The 17660-nt window shown below is 55.3% G+C and overlaps 1 protein-coding gene across 4 annotated transcripts in view; it reads left to right on the forward strand.

The window, feature by feature from the left end:
- The first annotated feature begins 6735 nt into the window (after positions 1 to 6735).
- The window catches only part of NECTIN2 (nectin cell adhesion molecule 2), a 40402-nt gene continuing 29477 nt past the window's right edge, over positions 6736 to 17660 (forward strand). For all 4 annotated transcript variants that reach the window (XM_017502423.2, XM_017502425.2, XM_017502424.2 and 1 more), the window contains exon 1: positions 6736 to 7211. In XM_017502423.2, coding sequence (XP_017357912.1) covers positions 7115 to 7211 — 97 coding nt within the window. In that variant the 5' untranslated portion in view covers positions 6736 to 7114. The remainder of the gene's footprint in view (positions 7212 to 17660) is intronic.

Below are 17660 nucleotides of genomic sequence, written 5' to 3' on the forward strand. Positions count from 1 at the left end.
AGGAGCGGAGTTTTCTCCTAACTCCTCCGGGGAAGGAGATGTCTCAGCTATTTTGGACATCTCCTTCCCTAACTGGCTTAACAGAGGGCACTTTCCCAGCACTGGCGCTGCCACACAGCCGAGGTGCCCTCCAGCAGCCCTTATGCGGGCGTGGCAGAGGGCTTAAAGCGTCTTGTCTTAGAGTCATTCATTTCACAGTGTTGCCCCAGGTTCACACTTCCGACCTGAGAGGCATTAGTAAAAGAATTAAGATCACCTATAAATAACGAAGATCACATATGAATAACTAGTAACTACTACGGTTATGGTTCTAGTTACTTTCTTTTTCATTATGTATATGGAAATAGGCTGAGGCCTTTTGCTCCTGCCTCGGCACTTATGGGATGTCCCCCTACAGTAAATTACCCTCACTCTTTAACCTTTTATGGTTCCCGGACCATGAGCCGCCCTTCAGCTGGCATTCAGGACCTTCTAAGATACTGCCCCTCACACGTATTCCCTGCCCCCTCCCTCACCACCGTCCTACCTGGAATGTCCTTCCCCGTATCCAGCACTGTGACAAAGCTTGCCTATTCTTCAAAGCCTGGGCATCCTGAAGAATTCTGAAAGCTTTCACTGCCAGCCCCTCCTTTCCCTGCCCTTGGAAATTTACCAGATTCTGTGCATCTCCCAGACTGGTGTCGATTTTGGGGGGTATAGACTTTACTAGTAAGGTTATGTTTGACTGCAAATGACAAAAGTCTATAGATATATACAGGCCAGGAGTCATGGCTCATGCTTGTAAGCCCAGCACTTTGAGAGGCGAAGGCAGGAAGATTGCTTGAGCCTAGGAGTTCAACACCAGCCTGGGCAACATAGTGTGACCCTGTCTCTACAAAAAAATCTAAAGATTAGTCTGGTAGACCGGGCGTGGTGACTTACACCTGTAATCCCAGCACCTTTTGACTTACACCTGTAATCCCAGGCTGAGGCGGGCAGATCACTTGAGGTCAGGAGTTCAAGACCAGCCTGGCCAACATGGTAAAATCCTGTCTCTACTAAAAATGCATGAATAGCCAGGTGTCGTAGCCCATGCTTGTAGTCCCAGCTACTTGGGAGGCTAAGGCAGGAGAATCGGTTGAACCCAGAGGCAGAGGTTGCAGTGAGCCAAAATCACACCACTACATTCCAGTCTGGGTGACAGATCAACACTCTGTCTCAAAAAAAAAAAAAGGCCAGGCACCATGGCTCACCCCTGTAATCCCAGAATTTTGGAAGGCTGAGGCGGAGGGATCACAAGGTCAGGGGATCGAGACCAGCCCGACCAACATGGTGAAACCCCATCTCTGCTAGAAAAACACAAAAATTGGCTAGGCATGGTGGTGCATGCCTGTAATCCCAGCTACTCAAGAGGCTGAGGCAGGAGAATTGCCTGAATCTGGGAGGCAGAGGCTGCAGTGAGCCAAGATCATGCCACGGCACTCCAGCCTGGGCGACAGAGTGAGACTCCATCTCAAAAAATAAATTTAAAAAAAGATTATTCTGGCACAGTGGCAAATGCCTATGGTCCTAGCTACTTGGGAGGCTAAAGTAGGAGGATCACTTGAGCCCGGGAGGTGGAGGCTTCAGCGATCCATGATTGCACCACTGCACTCCAGTCTGGGCAGCAGAGCCTGACCCTGTCTCAGAATAAGAGCTGGGTGTGGTGACTCACATTTGTAATTCCAGCACTCTGGGAGGCCGAGGCAGGTGAATTGCTTGAGTCCAAGAGTTCAAGACCAGCCTGGGCAACAAGGCAAAAACCCATCTCTACAAAAAAATAGATAAATTAGCCAGGCATAATGGCACATGCCTGTAGTCCCAGCTACTTGGGAAGTTGACACGAAAGGATCCTGAGCCTGGAAGGGGTCAAGGTTGCAGTGAGCCATGATGATGTCACTGCACTCCAGGCTGGGCGGCACAGTGAGACACTGTCTTAAAAAAAAAAAAGTGGCGGCCGGGCACGGTGGCTCACGCCTGTAATCCCAACACTTTGGGAGGCCGAGGCGGGTGGATCACGAGGTCAAGAGATCGAGACCATCCTGGTCAAAATGGTGAAACTCCGTCTCTACTAAAAATACAAAAAATTAGCTGGGCATGGTGGCAGGTACCTGTAATCTCAGCCACTCGGGAGGCTGAGCCAGGAAATCGCTTGAACCTGGGAGGCAGAGGTTGCGGTGAGCTGAAACCACACCACTGCACTCTAGCCTGGGCGACACAGCAAGACTCCATCTCAAAAAAAGAAAAAAGAAAAAGAAAGGAGAGGTTGCAAGGCAGGTAAAATACTTGGCATCAGCTCCACAGCTCCGTCAGGAAGCTATTGCCCCTGCCTCTGCCTCCCATCGGTTATGGCTCTTCGGTGAAGTGCTACCTCTGGAATTCCTTGACATTAAAAGTCAACTCCCCAGGCCAGCGTGGGACCCACCCAGTCATTTGTCAACAAACGTGGTGCTCAGCCTCATGCTTGTGACCCAAGGGTGTGAAACTCTAGCCTACTCTCCTGTGGCTTTCTAGCCGCCCCCCCACCACCGCCCACAAAGCCTTGCTCTGTTGCTCAGGCTGGAATGCAGTGGTGCAATCTCGGCTCATTGCAACCTCTGCCTCCCAGGTTCAAGTGATTCTCTAACTTCATACTCCCAAGTAGATGGCATTATTGGCACCGGCCACCACATCCCACTAATTTTTGTGTTTTTAGTAGAGACAGGGTTTCACCGTGTTGGCTAAGCTGGTCTCGAACTCCTGATCTCAAGTGATCAGTCTGTCTCAACCTCCCAAAGTGCTGGGATTACAGGCTTGAGCCACCATGCCCAGCCAGCCTCTGGGACTTTCTTCCTGGCCTCTCCCTTGCTCACAGAGAACAGCCAGGAGAGAGCTGAGCCCTCTCACTGGTAGGCCAGGAAAAGAAGGCTAGAGGGCCTTCCTGGAAGAAGACTTCCTGGGACTGGTTATTTTGTTCAATGGAGAAATGGGGGTCCCAGGATTTTGCAGAGCAAATTAGTAGCAAGGCTGGCACTAAAACCCAGAAGTCCTGGCCCACTAGCCTGGCCTCAGATTGGGGAAAGAAGGTCAGAGAGATCTAAAGCACATTTATTGCCAAGCGCAGTGGCTCACGCCTGTAATCCCAGCACTTTGGGAGGCTAAGGTGAGAGGATCACTTGAGGGCAAGAGTTCGAGACCAGCCTGGGCAACAAAGCAAGAACCAAATTCTACAAAACATTTAAAGATGTGCTGAGCATGATGAGGAATGCCTGTAGTCCCAGCTACTCAGGAGGCTGAGGCAGAGGATCCTTTGAGCCTGGGAGTTTGAGGTAACAGGGAGCCAAGATCACACCACTGCACTCCATCCAACATGGGTGACAGAGCACGACCCTGTCTCAAAATTAAATACATAAATAAATAAAGAGCATGTACTTATTTTACTGATATATATACATATATATATTTAGAGATGGGGTTTTGCCATGCTGCCAGGCTGGTCTCAAACACCGAAGCTCAAGCGATCTGCCAGACTTGGCCTCCCAAAGTGCTGGGATTGCAGACATGAGCCACTGCACCAGGCCTATTTGTGCACTTACTTATTTTAGAGACAAAGTCTCTCTCTGTCTCCCAGGCTGGAGTGCAGTGGCGCAATCACAGCTCACTGCAGCCTCAACCTCCCTGGGCTTAGGTGATCCTCCTGCCTCAGCCTTCAGAGTAGGAGTAGCTGGTACACATTTATCATGTGTGCACCTGTTTGTCCATCCAGCCTCACACCAGGCTTCTGCCAAGCCTGAGACACGCGATATCTGGAGGTCATGTGGCATGGAGGTTAAGACCACAGACTATCCACGTTCAAAAGAAGCACCCGGCCTGCTATGTGTCTTTGTTGGGTGACGGGGTAAATAACCACCCTGTGCCTCAGTTTACTTTTCAGTGAAATGGGGATTACCATAGTGTCCCCTTCATGGAATCCCTGCGAGGATTTAAGACAAATAAGGTACTTAAAAACAGCTCTGACTCTAACATTTTGTTTATTTATTTATTTTGAGACAGAGTTTCGTTCTGTCGCCAGGCGCCAGGCTGGAGTGCAGTGGCGCGATCTCGGCTTACTACAACCTCCACCTCCCAGATTCAAGCAATTCTCCTGCCTCAGCCTCCCGAGTAGCTGGGACTACAGGCACGTGCTACCATGCCCAGCTAATTTTTGTATTTTTTTAGTAGAGACGAGGTTTCACCATGTTGGCCAGGATGGTCTCAATCTCTTGACCTCGTGATCCAGCCGCCTCGGCCTCCCAAAGTGCTGGGATTACAGGCGTGAGCCACCGAGCCCAGCCCATTTTGTTTATTTTTATGTATTATTGATTTTTGAGACAGAGTCTCACTCTGTGGCCCGGGCTGGGGTGCAGTGCTGTGATCTTGGCTTACGGCAACCTCCACCTCCCAGGTTCAAGCGATTCTCCTGCCTCAGCCTCCCAAGTAGAGAAGGGGTTGCACCATGTTGGCCAGGCTGGTCTTGAACTCCTGAACTCGAGCGATCCACCTGCCCCAGCCTCCCAAAGTGTTGGGCTTACAGGCGTCAGCCACCGTGCCCCGCCCTGGCTCTGCCATTTTGTAACTAAGTCACTTCGGCTGTCTGCCTCAGTTTCCCCATCGCCCAGGGTGCTACATGGGTTATATGAGATAAGATTCGCAGTGCACTTTGATCCATGCCCGGCACATGGTAAGCGCTGACTATATGTATTAATAGTAACATAATTAAGTCTTGATTGTGGAGAGATAACAGCCTCTGCTACTCCAAACCTAGTCTTTGTGGGGAGGAAAGCACAGGTGTGTGGCAGGTGGAAGGGAGGGCGAGCCTAGGTGGTCCTCCTGCTGGGGCAAGAAGCCCCTAAGCACCTGCCCCCACCTGAGCAGCTCGGGGGGGGCCTGGCCCTGGAGGAACTTAGCCCAGCCTGGCTCTGCAGCACCCCCTCCCGCGGCCCCCCGCTTCCCGCCCTCACCCCGCCCTGCGTCCTCCGCAGCTCCCCCAGGGCAGCCCAAGGAATGCGAAGAGGTAAGTGGGGACAGGGAGGAGGGCAAGCCGCCTGGGAGAGACAAAGGGCCCGAGTCTGAGCGAGACACACAAAGACGCGAGGAGGCTGGGGAGACAGGGGAAGTGGGACAAGGACGCGGGGAGGGACCCGGTCTGGAGGCCGGACTCGAGCCCAGCTCCACCCAGCCCGGCCCGGCCAGGCCAGCGCCGCGCGGGGGTCGGTCTGTGCTGCCCCCTGGCGGGCGGCTGAGAAGGCGGCGCGGGGCAGGTGTGGGAGGGGAAGACCGGGGCGCTCAGGGAGACAGGGAGGGAAGGACGCAGAGAGCTGGGCAGGGATGGAGACACTTGCACGCGGAGACAAGAGACGCCGCGAGGGAGGCAAAGAGACAGAGACAGGGAGACACAGAGACGGACAGAGAGAGACGCACAGGGACAGAGAAGCACAGAGATAGAGATAGAGACACACAGAGATAGAGAGACAGAGATAGAGACAGAGAGACACAGAGATAGAGAGTCACAGAGACAGAGACACACAGAGACAGAGACACAGAGATAGAGACAGAGACACAGAGACAGATACAAAGACAGAGACAGAGAGACAGAGACAGAGAGACACAGATAGAGACAGACACAGCGACAGAGAAGCACAGAGATAGGGACAGAGACAGAGAGACACAGAGCCAGAGGGTCACACAGAGCCAGAGCGGGACACAGAGACAGAGAGTTACAGAGACAGACAGACAGATTTAGAGAGACCCAGAGACACACGGAGACAGAGACAAAGAGGCACAGAGACAGAGACAGAAAGACACACAGAAACAGAGGCACAGAGATACAGAGACACACAGAGACAGTCACAGAGATAGAGACAGAGATACAGAGATGAGTCAATGATGGAAAGAGACATGGGGACCAAGTGACCAAGAATCCGTGACAGACAGGCCAGGCGCGGTGGCTCATGCCTGTAATCCCAGCACCTTGGGAGGCCGAGAAGGGAGGATCGCTTGAGGCCAGCCTCAGCAACATAGTGAGACCCACCCGCTGCCCCCTTGCCCCATCTCTTTTATTTAAAAAAAAGGAAGAAAGAAAAAAGAACAGTGACAGACAAAGGGAGACCAGAAAGAGAGCGATACCGAAGCATGAGGACCGAAAAGACCCAGAGAGGCAGAAATATCGGGACAGAGAGGGAGACCCAAAGAGGGTGAGAGAGACACAAAGCCACCTAAGAGACCGAGAAATCCAGAAAGAAACGAGTGCAGCGACACCTACAGTCCGGGGCAGAGATTAGAAACGGACGAGGGTACGAGAGACGGGCTCAGGACCAGGGGCGCGACCAGAGGGGAGGTCGCACCACCGGGACGTGCTGGGGGCAGGACCGTGCGACCCCGCGTGCCTCAGGCAGGTGTGACTAGAGGACCCGGGCTCGCAGGAATGGGGAGGATTCGAACTGTGGGCGGGACTGAAGCCAAGGCAGAGCCGAGACCCGGCGAACTCCGGCGAGGGCGGGGGGGCGGGGCTTCGTGGGGGCGGAGTCGGCTGGAAGCGTCGAAGGGGGCGTGGCAGGACCTGGGCGAGGCGGCCGGTAGACAGGGGGCGGGGCGCGGGAGCTACTCGGGCCCGAGGGGGCGTGGCTAGACCCTGTCTGGGGCGTCACTTGACGCCTGGAGCCGACGGAGACAGAATTCTGGGGCAGTGGCGACCTCAGAATCCTGGGGAGGAGCGAAAATGGGATCCCGCGGAGGAAAACGCGTGGAATCCGGGGGGCGGGGTCAGAACGCCAGGAGGGGGCGGGGCCGGAGCCAGGGTCGGCTCGGCTGGGGGGAGGAGCTGGTGGATCCTGTGACGTCAGCGAGTCCGGACCGCCCGAGCTGAGCGAGGGGCCCGGGGTGCCGAGCCGGGCGAGCCGGGCGAGCCGGGCGGGGAGAGCCGGGCCGGAGAGCAGAACAGGGAGGCCAAAGCGCGGCGGGAACCGACCCGGAGCCGGAGCCGGAGCCCCCCAGGCACCTGCTCGCCCGCCTGGCCGATCGGCCCGCACAGAGTGGCCCGCGGGCCCCCGGCGGGGCCCGGTCCCCTCCCGGGCCCTCCATGGCCCGGGCCGCAGCCCTTCTGCCGTCGAGATCGCCGCCGACGCCGCTGCTGTGGCCGCTGCTGCTGCTGCTGCTGCCGCTGCTCCGGGAAACCGGTGAGAGGAGCGGACGGCCCCCCGTCCCAGCGCGGACCCCCTTCACCCCTGCCTTCCGAGCTGGGGAAGCCGAGCACCTTCCCCGCCCACCCCCTACTCCCCGAGCCCCCTCTCGCGCGCGCCAGCTTCCTGGCTGGCCCCACCGACTCCGATTTTCTCGCGGAAACTCCGACCCCTCCTCTCTGCATCCCTCTCACCGCCCCTCACCCCGGCCCATCCGTCTGAATCCACCTGCCCATCCCACGCTGGCTTCTCTGTCCCCCACCCCTTTCTTGGATTCCCGCGCCGAAAGGGTTAAATCCTAGGAAGGCCTGGCGCCCCCTCCCCACCCCGCGCCGAGCAGTTCACCCCGATCTGGGTCTCCGTCTGCTATACCCCTCTCAGGAATGTGGGGAATGTTTCCCCCACCCCTCGCAGTAGGGTCGCGAGGAGGAGGCGAGACCACCCCCTTCCCCCATTTTTCCTTCTTCCCGGCGTGGTTGTCTGAGGCCCGGAGAGAACTGAGGACAAGGGGACCTGATTCGGGTCCCCCGGAGGGCAAAGGATGAGAGTTCTGGCGACTTAGGGAGAAGGGCCTGAGCTCGGAGTTCCAACCCGGAACCTCAGGAAGTTGAGGGCTCCGACTCTGTGGACTCCAAAAAAATTAGGGGCCGGGGGCTCTGCCTCCTGGGTCCCTGGTAGGATGGAGGCTAGGCGCTACGTCTAACTACGTCTAACTGGGATCTAGGTAAAAGTGGGGGCGACAGAGGATCTAACTTGTATGTTCTGGATTTAATTGTGGGCAGGAGGTTCCGTCTTCTGGGTTCCAGGCAGAACCGGGGGGCAGGAGGCTCGATCTTGTGGGCTTCAGATTTAATTGTAGGCAGAAGAATGTCTTCTCACATCCAGATAGAAAGTGGGAGCAGGGGGCCCCGTCTCTTGGGCTCCAGATATGATCAAGGGTGGGAGGCTCTGTCTTGCGACTGTCCGGGATAGAACGGGAGGCCGAGTCCAGAGGCTGGGAGCCCCCTCCCTTTCCCTGTGAACGGTCGGTGGCGGCGGAGACGTCCCCGGGGAAGTTTTTCTGGTTTCACTCTCCCGAGCCCGGGAGGGGCGGGGCGGGCGCTCCTGGCTCAGGGTTTCGGACTCCCGGGTTTCGGGGACCTTATCTATCCTCCGGTCGCGCCTTTGTCCTCAGAGCAACAGCAGAAGGTGGATGGGTGGAGCCGCCGCCCTAATCCGCCGTCCCTCCCGTCGCTCTGCCTTGGACCCCCTGACGTCCTTCCACGTACCCCACTTGGGGAGGAGAGCGGCCCCCTTGGGGAGGGAGGGGCTGGGAGGGAACACTTGATAGAGGCGCTGGCCCCGCCCCTTGCAGGTGGATTCCCAGGGACAAACTCTGGAATGCTGGAGTTTCCCCAGGGTTTGCACAGAAAAGAGCTCAGGGGGGATCTTGGGGGAACCCTGGTCACCTCTCTGGCTTCATTTTCCCCAGGATGGCTCTCAGTGGCCTTCCAGCTTTGACTCAGAGTGGGGACTCCCCTTCCATCCCCTGCCTCTCCTTTCAGGCAGAAATAGGGAGATGAGATGAGAACTGGCACCTCTGGGTGAATTCTCCGAGCCCACCAGACTCTGAGCCTACTGTTGGCTTGGTGCGTGATCTCAGAAGGCTCCAGCTTGCCGTGGGAAACGGGTCCTGTTTCTGTTTCCGTCTTGCAGATGAGGAATCAGACTCCTCAAAGGCAAAGCCTCGGTTCTCAAGGTCTCACTGCAGCTCCCCAGAAAGCCAGGCTCCAGCTCTTCAGAGCCCCCCACTGGGTGGGCTCCAGGAAGTGCTTTCTGAGTTTCCATGTCCTCCCTCCTAATAAAAGCTGAAATGATCCTTTCCCTGCAGACCATCCAGAAGGCTGTGAGGTCCCCCCCCACCCCAATTCCCTGTGAAAGCTCTTAGCACCTGGGGAACGAGCTGTTGGCCCTTTCCTGAACCCCCCATCCTTCGCCTCTGCTGTGGGCTGGCTGGCTGGCACGTGCTCTCTCTCTCTACTCTCTGTGTGTGTGTGTCTGTGTGTGTGTGTGTGTGTGTGTCTCTCTCTCTCTCTCTGTGTCTCTCTCTCTTTCTCTCTCTCTCTCTGCGTCTCTATCTCTCTGTCTCTGTCTCTCTCTCCCTCTCTGTGTCTCTCTCTCCCTCTCTCTCTCCATGTCTCTGTGTGTGTGTGTCTCTCTCTCTATGTCTCTGTGTGTGTGTGTGTCTCTCTCTCTCCCCCATCCCTATTTCCCTCCTTCCCTCACTTTCGTTCCCCCTCTTTATCTCTCTTCATTCTCGCCCTCTCTCTCTCCAACTCTCTTCTTGCTCTTTCTCTTTTTCCCTCTCCCCATCTCTCTCCCTCCTCTCCATCCTTCTCTGTGTACCTGTCTAGCTCCACTGCCTCCCCAGCTGGGCCTCCTCAGGGAATGTCAGTGCACCACCTGGGCCCCCAGCTGGGCCACCTCCCTCCCCACTTCTCCCCATCTTTCTTCCCTGCCCGTCCATGTGTCCATGTCCGCCAGGCAGCCCCATGTAGTGGAGGAGGAGGGCAGCAAAGGGACTGCTGCCTGGCTGTCTCCTCTCATTAGAGAAGGGGGACTGGGCAGAGGAGAAGTGGGAGGGGGAGGTATAGAGAGGCTGGAGCTACCAAGATGGGGACAGAGGCCAACAGAGGGAATCGGTCAGCAACAGATTTAGGAATGGGGTCAGAGACACATGGACCCAGAGGATGGAGGGAAGTGAAATGCCAGCACAGTGTGGGGGCAGTGAAATGCCAGCACGGGGGTGAGGCCGAAAGACACTGGAATGGGACAGAGGAGGGTGGGGGAAGGGAGCTAGACATAGATACCAGATGAAGGCAGGGGCAGCCAAAGGAAAGGGGTTTGGTGACAGGCAGGGAGGCCCAAAGACCCCAGCTATGGGAGAGAGGAGATGCCGTGACCCATGGAGGTCAGGGTACAGGGGACCTCCAGGCCAGCGACATGCGGGGGCCACAGGGAGTGATGAACAGAGGAGGGACAGGGAGCTGAGCACATGGGCCAGCTCCTCCGCCCCTGCCTGGGATGCTGTTACATTTTTAATGTCCCAGCAATGCTGACAAATGGAGCAGGAGGGGGAGGAGAAGAGGGGACCCGGCAAGATGGGCCAGGCTATGAGAAGCTGTGGCAGAGGTCTGGGGAGACAAGGCACTGGAGACCCAGGAGGCAGGGAAACCTCATGGTCAGAGACAGAAACAGACACCCTTAGAGACGCATACCAGAGGCTTGGGAGATGAGACCCCCAGGAATCGAGGCAGAAAGCCAGGTTCCAGAGATTGGGAGACCCAGACGGAGAGGGACCGGAGATGTCAGACATACAGAGGGAAGAGAGTGACTAACGGGGACAGGGTACTTTCTCGGGCTAATGAAAATGTTCTATAATTGCTCGGGTGATGGATGGCCAACTGTGAATATACTAAAAGCCACTGAAGTGTATGTACACTTTAAATGGGTAGATTGTATGGTGTGGGAATTATGTCTCAATAAAGCCATCATGGAGAGAGAGAGAATAAGAGAGGCACAGAGCAGAGACCAGAGACTCTGGCAGACACAGATGAGAATGACAGAGGCCAGGCACAGTGGCTCATTCATACCTGTAATCCCAGCCCTTTGGGAGGCTGACACAGGAGAATCACTTGAACCCAGTTCAGGGCAGCAGTAAGCCCTGATTGCACTACTGCATTCCAGCCTGGGCCACAGAGCGAGACCCTGTCTCAAAAGAGCAAAGAGTAACAGAGACCCCGAGAGAGCCTGGGAATTGGAGACACAGAGGGGCAGGGACCCTAATAACTAGACACAGAGAGAGAGCATTAGAAGAGATCCTGGAAGACGGAGATAAGACACTAAGAGACAGCAGAAGACCATTAAAAGACTTTCTTCTCTCTTTTTTGTTTTTTTGAAGATGAGGTTTCACCATGTTGGCCAGGCTGGTCTTGAACTCCTGACCTCAGGTGATCCTCCCGCCTCGCCCTCCCAAAGTGCTGAGATTACAGGCATGAGCCACTGTGCCCGGCCCTCTTTTTTTTTGTCGCCCAGGCTGGAGTGCCACAGCGCAACCTTGGCTCAGTGACTGCAACCTCTGCCTCCGGGGTTTGAGCACAGTGGCTCACGCCTGTAATTCCAGCACTCTGGGAGGCCCAGGCAGGGGGATCACTTGAGCTCAGGAGTTCGAGACCAGCCTGGGCAACATGGCGTAACCCTGTCTTTGCAAAAAATTTAAAAATTAGCCAAATGTGGTGCTGTGCACCTATAGTCCCAGCTACTCGGAAGGATGAAGTGGGAGGATCACATGAGCCAGAGAGGTTGAGGCTGCATTGAGCTGAGATTGCACCCCAGTTCCCCAGCCTGGGCAACAAAGCAAGATGCTATCTCTAAAAACTGAACAAAACACACAGATTAGAGGAGGTCAGGGGGCAGGTGCAGAAATCCAGACACAGACAGACTGCCCTACATCCTGGCTGTTGCTGTCCCTGCTCACCCCCCAAACCAGCTCCCAGATTTCCACTGTGGGGGTGGGCACTGTGATTAATGCAATTAATTAACTAACGAGGTGGCTCAGGCAGCAGCTGAGGCCAGTACTCAAAGCCTCTGGCCTTCAAGGGCAAGCTTGAGTCCCGCCACACCTCATCATGGGAGGGTGGGTCGCTGTGTTTTATGGATATGTGGGGCGGTGGGGGGAAGCCAAGCCCTGGGGAGCCAGCCAGGCGGGAGTCCAGGAACCCAGCCCCTCCTCCCTCAGACCTAGGAGCCCAGCCTGCCATCCTTCCTCCCTTAGACCCAGGAGCCCAGGCCTCAGCCCCTCCTCCTTCAGACCCAGGAGTCCAGGCCCCCAGCCCCTCCTCCCTCAGACAGGAGTCCAGGCCCCCAGATCCTCCTCCCTCAGACCCAGGAATCCAAGCTCCCAGCCTCTCCTCCAGGGTTCCATAAGTCACTCTGCACCCTCCTCGCTGCCTTGGCCTCCCAGCCCTGGATCTCAGGTCTCCAGCTGTCCTGTACTTCTCCCATGGGCTCACACGATGCCCTGGGCAGCCTCCACTCTGTCCCCACAGGAAGCCTGCAGGTGCAGTCCACAGGGAGAGGAAGTGTGTCTGGGGACTCTGCTGACACCTCAGGAAGCTGTCACCAGTCTGGCTTGCCCAGTGACACTGAGGGAGGCTGGTGTTTCCATGGCCACAGTCCCCCGGCTGTGGTGCTGGCCATGTCCTGGCCAAGTTCACGGCACAGCCCTTGCTTGCTAGTGTGCTGGATGGTGGGGCCACTCCAGGCCGGACATCCTCCTGGCTGTATCTCCCCTGCCTCCACCTGATATGCAGAGCATCTGGGCAACAGCCCTCATCTCTATCCCCCTTCCCTCTGCAGGCTGTCAGCCTCCGAGTCCCAGCCATCCCACCTTCTCCCCGTCACCCCCACCGCTGGTCCTGCTCTCCCATTCCAAGTTCTGAGTATGTTTCCAATCCAGCCCTCCTCCATCCCACAGCACCTATCCCGATCCTGGTGCCTCTTCCCCCAGGCCCCTGCCCCACTTCATCTTGAGAGGTTTTTTTTTTTTTTTTTTGAGACAAGAGTCTCACCCTGTCACCCAAGCTGGCAACAGTGTCTCACTCTGTTGGCCAAGCTGGTACCATGTTGTGATCTTGGCACACTATAACCTCCACCTCCCAGGTTCAAGCGATTCTCCTGCCTCAGCCTCTCAAGTAGCTGGGACTACAAGTGGGTGCTACCATGCCTGGCTAATTTTTCTATTTTCAGTAGAGATGGGCTTTCACCATGTTGCCCAGGCTGGTCTCCTGAGCTCAGGTGATCCACCCACCTCAGCCTCCCAAAGTGCTGGGATTACAGGCATGAGCCTCTGCACCCAGCCTGTGAGGGCTTTTTCTGAAGCACACACCTAACTGGGTTCCTCCCTCCTGCTCATAATGTTCCATGGCTCCCCAGTGCCCGCAGGGAAGAGCCCAGCCCCTAACTCAGCCTCAGCCTGTGTGACCTAGTACACGCATTTAACACATTGGTGGGCCTGGCCCTGTTCTAGGCTCTGGTGACTCAGCCGTGAACGAGCTGGGCGGATGTTCAGCTGGGAGACAAGGTTATGAACAACAGGTGGTGATAGGTGCTGTGTAGAAAAGCTGAGCGGAGTCAAGGGAGTCCTTGTTAATATCCACAGAAGGGGGGTCAGAGAATGCCCCATTCCACAAAGACCTAAGGGAGGCGGGGGAGGGAGCCATGGGGACGTGGCAGGGAAGAGCGGACCAGGATGTGAGAACAGCGAGCGCAAGGATCTTGCGGCGGCGGGACATGCTTGGTGGCATTTGGAGGAGCAGTGGGGAGGCCAGTGTGGCTGGAGCAAAGGGAGCCGAGGGAACTGATGGGAGATGAGGTCAGGGAGGGGACCGATGGGGAACAGGCAGAGCGTTGTGGGCAGTATGAAGACTTGATGGCTGGGCAGGCGAGGTGGCTGTAATCCCAGCCAGGCTGTAATCACCTGTAATCCCAGCACTTTGGGAGGCCGAGACGGAAGGATCCCTTGAGGTCAGGAGTTCCAGACCAGCCTGGCCAGCATGGTGAAACCCCATCTCTACTAAAAAAAAAAAAAAAAAAAATGGGGCTAGGTGTGGTGGCTCATGCCTGTAATCCCAGCACTTTAGGAGGCCGAGGCAAGTGGATCACGAGGTCAGGAGTTCGAGACCTGCCTGACCAACATGGTGAAACCCCATGTCTACTAAAGATACAAAACAAAAATTAGCCAGGTGTGGTGGCACAAGCCTGTAATCCCAGTTTCTTGGGAGGCTGAGGCAGGAGAATCGCTTGAACCAGGGAGGCGGAGGTTGCAGTGAGCCAAGATTTCGCCGTTGCGCTTCAGCCTGGGCAACAAGAGCAAAACTCTGTCTCAAAAAAAAAAAAAAAAATTAGCCAGATGTGGTGACCCTCACCTGTAATCCCAGCTACTCAGGAGGCTGAGGTGGGAGTCCAGGCGGCAGAGCGAGACTCCGATTAAAAAAAAAAACCAGAAAAGCCTTGAGCTTGTTTCCTGAGGGCTCTGTGCAGAGGAGTGTGTGTTCCGCTGCAGTTTCTAGTGGGATCCCTCTGACCGTGCGTGGGAACAGACCACAAGGACAACTGCAGTCCTCCAGGCAGGAAGTGGCGGTGGATTAGACCAGGGAGGAGTCAGATGTGTTCTAACTAGATACATTTCAAAGGAGGTGACGGGGTTGCCTGTGGGGTGAGAGAAAGAGGTGAAAATGCCTTTAAAGTGGACTGTAGGCTGGGCTTGGTGGCTCATGCCCATAATGCCAGCACTTTGGGAGGCCGAGGCAAGAGGATCACTTGAGCCCAGGAGTTTGAGAACAGCCTGGGCAACAAGCAGCGAGGCCCCCTCTCTACCAAAAACAAAAATTGTTTTAATTAGTCAAGTATGGTGATGCCCGCCTGTAGACCCAGCTACTCAGAAGGGTGAGGTGGGAGGATCGCTTGAGTCCAGGAGGTTGAGGCTGCAGTGAGCTGGGATCGCACCAATGCTCCCCAGCCTGGGCAATGGAGTGAGATCATATCTCAAAAATAAAAAAGGATTGTTAACCCCACAGGGGCTGAACTATCCTGTTCATTCATTTGGAATTAGAAACTCAGAATGGGAAACTTACAGCAATAGGATTTTTTTTTTTTTTTGAGACGGAGTCTCACTCTGTCGCCCAGGCTGGAGTGCAGTGCCACAATCTCAGCTCACTGCAACCTCCGTCTCCCGGGTTCAAGTGATTCTCCTGGCTCAGCCTCCCAAGCAGCTGGGACTACAGGCATGCACCACCACTCCCAACTAATTTGTTTTCTATTTTTATTAGAGACAGGGTTTCTCCATGTCGGCCAGGCTGGTCTCGAACTCCCGGCCTCAAGATCTGCCCACCTTGACCTCCCAAACTTCTGGGATTACAGGCGTGAGCCACTGCCTCCCACCTAAAGTCAGGTTTTTTTAATCCTCCAAAGTCAGTAGTGGTCAGATGCCATCATCCTAAACGGAGAATTGGGGGGATCCTACCTTAGAAGGGAGATCTGGGCCCCTCAGAGCCACAGGACTGCTCCTTAGGTCAAGAACTGAGTCTGGCCAAGCAAAGTGGCTCATGCCTATAATTCCAACACGTTGGAAGGCTAAGGTGGGTGGATCACTTGAGGTCAGGAGTTCGAGACCAGCCTGGCTGACATGGCGAAACTCCATCTCTACTAAAAATACAAAAATTAGCTGGATGTGGTAGCACATGCCTGTAATCCCAGCTACTCGGGAGGCTGAGACAGGAGAATCGCTTGAGCTGGGAAGATGGAGGTTATAGTGAGCCGAGATCACGCCACTGTGCTCCAGCCCGTGCCACAGAGTGAGACTCCACCTCAAAAACAAAGAAACAAAAAGAATTCTAAGGTTCAGAGACTTGGAGAAGGGTGAAGGGCTCCAGGGACCTGGGTCTCGGCTTTTCAGGTCTCCTCCTCCAGGAAGCCCTTAGTTCGTTGTCCCTCCCTCCTTCAGAAGGGTCAGGCCTCTGCTCCGGGTTCCTCCCCCAACCCCTCCTCCGTCTTCCAGGCATTCTTGGTGATAATTATTTGTGCAATATTTGTACCCCCTGAAATCCGGATGTCCACCCTGGAGGACAAGCACCTGATTTGTCCTGTCCATTCTGGGGCATCCGCACTCAGCAACATTCATTCACTTGGCAGTGCTTATTGAGCACCTACTATGTGCCAGGCCCTGTTGGAGGTACTGGGGATACTGTAGGGAAATAAGACAGACAAACCTCGGGGCCGGAGCAGGCGGACCCACTAGTATCCAGGACCTGTTTGTTGAGTAACTATTTGTTTTTTGGATTTGACCTATACTATGTGAAAGAATGAAATGAAAGATTCTTCCAGATTCTGCCTTTTCCTGATCCCTCCCTCTCTCCCTACTACCAAATCCCTTCCATTTTAAAATTTGTAATCCTCGAAAGGCACAGAGGCTCACATCTGTAATCCCAGCACTTTGGGAGGCTGAGGTGGGTGGATCACCTGAGGTCGGGAGTTTGAGGCCAGGCTGGCCAAGATGGTGAAACTCCATCTCTACTCAAAATACAAAAATTAGCCAGGTGTGGTGGCACACGCTTGTAATCCCAGGTACTTGGGAGGTTGAGGCAGGAGAATTGCTTGCTTGAACCCGGGAGGCAGAGGTTGCATTGAGCCAAGATGGCACCACTGCACTCTGGCCTGGGTGATAGAGAAGACTCTGTCTCAGAAAAATAAAACCCTACATCCTGTTAGCCTCCTTCCCAACACTCAGTCTCAGTCTCAACCTCTTGTTCTTTTGCCACCTTTTTGTGTCATTTTGCTGTCTGACCTCATCTGTTTCCCCCAGCTCACCATTTCCCCTCAGGCCTCCTTGGGTGAAGTTAAGTCATTCTCCAATTGAAGAACCCTCAATGGTTCCCACTTGCCACAAAAAGAAACTCCCCCCCCCCTTTTTTTTTTAAATAAAGACAGGGTTTCACCATGTTGGTCAGGCTGATCTTGAACTCCCGACCTCAGGTGATCCACCCGCCTGGGCCTCCAAAGTGCTTGGATTACAGGCGTGAGCCACCACGCCACACCCGGCCGCAAAAAGGAAACTTAACTTCCTTAGCCCCAGCCTACTTCGCTCCCCCTGCAGTTCACAGAGGCCTGAATGGCCTTCCTTGACCCTCACTGAGGGGCCTCACTGAGTTGTCCAGCTAGGAAGGGGCCAGAGCCCTTGACCACCCTTATCCCAACCTCAGTGCCTTTGGGGGCCAGGCGGGTGGTAAATGCCAGCACCCGGGGGGATCTGGAGGAGCCAGCAGGGAGTGCCCTGCTGACCTGAGGGGGGTATCCTTCCTCAGCCCCTCCCAGCCGTTGTCCCCAGGAGCCATATATCCGGACTTCTGTCTGGAGCTTTAGACTGCAGTCCCCAGCCCTTCTGTGTGGGCTGCTACTTTCCATTTGAAGTAACACTCCAGGGGCCAAGGCAAACACGCACCACAGCCAGATCTGGCCTGCAGCCCACGCTGACCCCTGCTGCTCTACTCACCCGGGCCACGCCCCAGGAAGATCGCCATGAGCAAGTCCTTCAGGGGAACTGTCACAAGGAGGGACCCTGCAAGGCGGCTGAAACATCCCCATTTTACAGATGGAGGAAGCTGGGCTTGGAAACAAGGTCACCAGCTGGAAAGGGTGTTGGCCTTGAGTAACGAGATTCAGAAAATATGATTATGTATAGAATTTATTCAAGCCTAAAGCTTGAGGATAGCCACCCGGGAGTGTGGATTCAATTTGCCTCGAATAAACCCTCTGAGTAGCTGTGATTACAAGTGGACTTTTAGCCGGATGTGGTGGCACATGCCTGTAATCCCAGCTACTCGGGAGGCTGAGGCAGGAGAATCACTTGAA

This window comes from Cebus imitator, unplaced genomic scaffold (genome assembly GCF_001604975.1).
Source record: "Cebus imitator isolate Cc_AM_T3 unplaced genomic scaffold, Cebus_imitator-1.0 Scaffold296, whole genome shotgun sequence".
Taxonomy (NCBI): Eukaryota; Metazoa; Chordata; class Mammalia; order Primates; family Cebidae; genus Cebus; species Cebus imitator.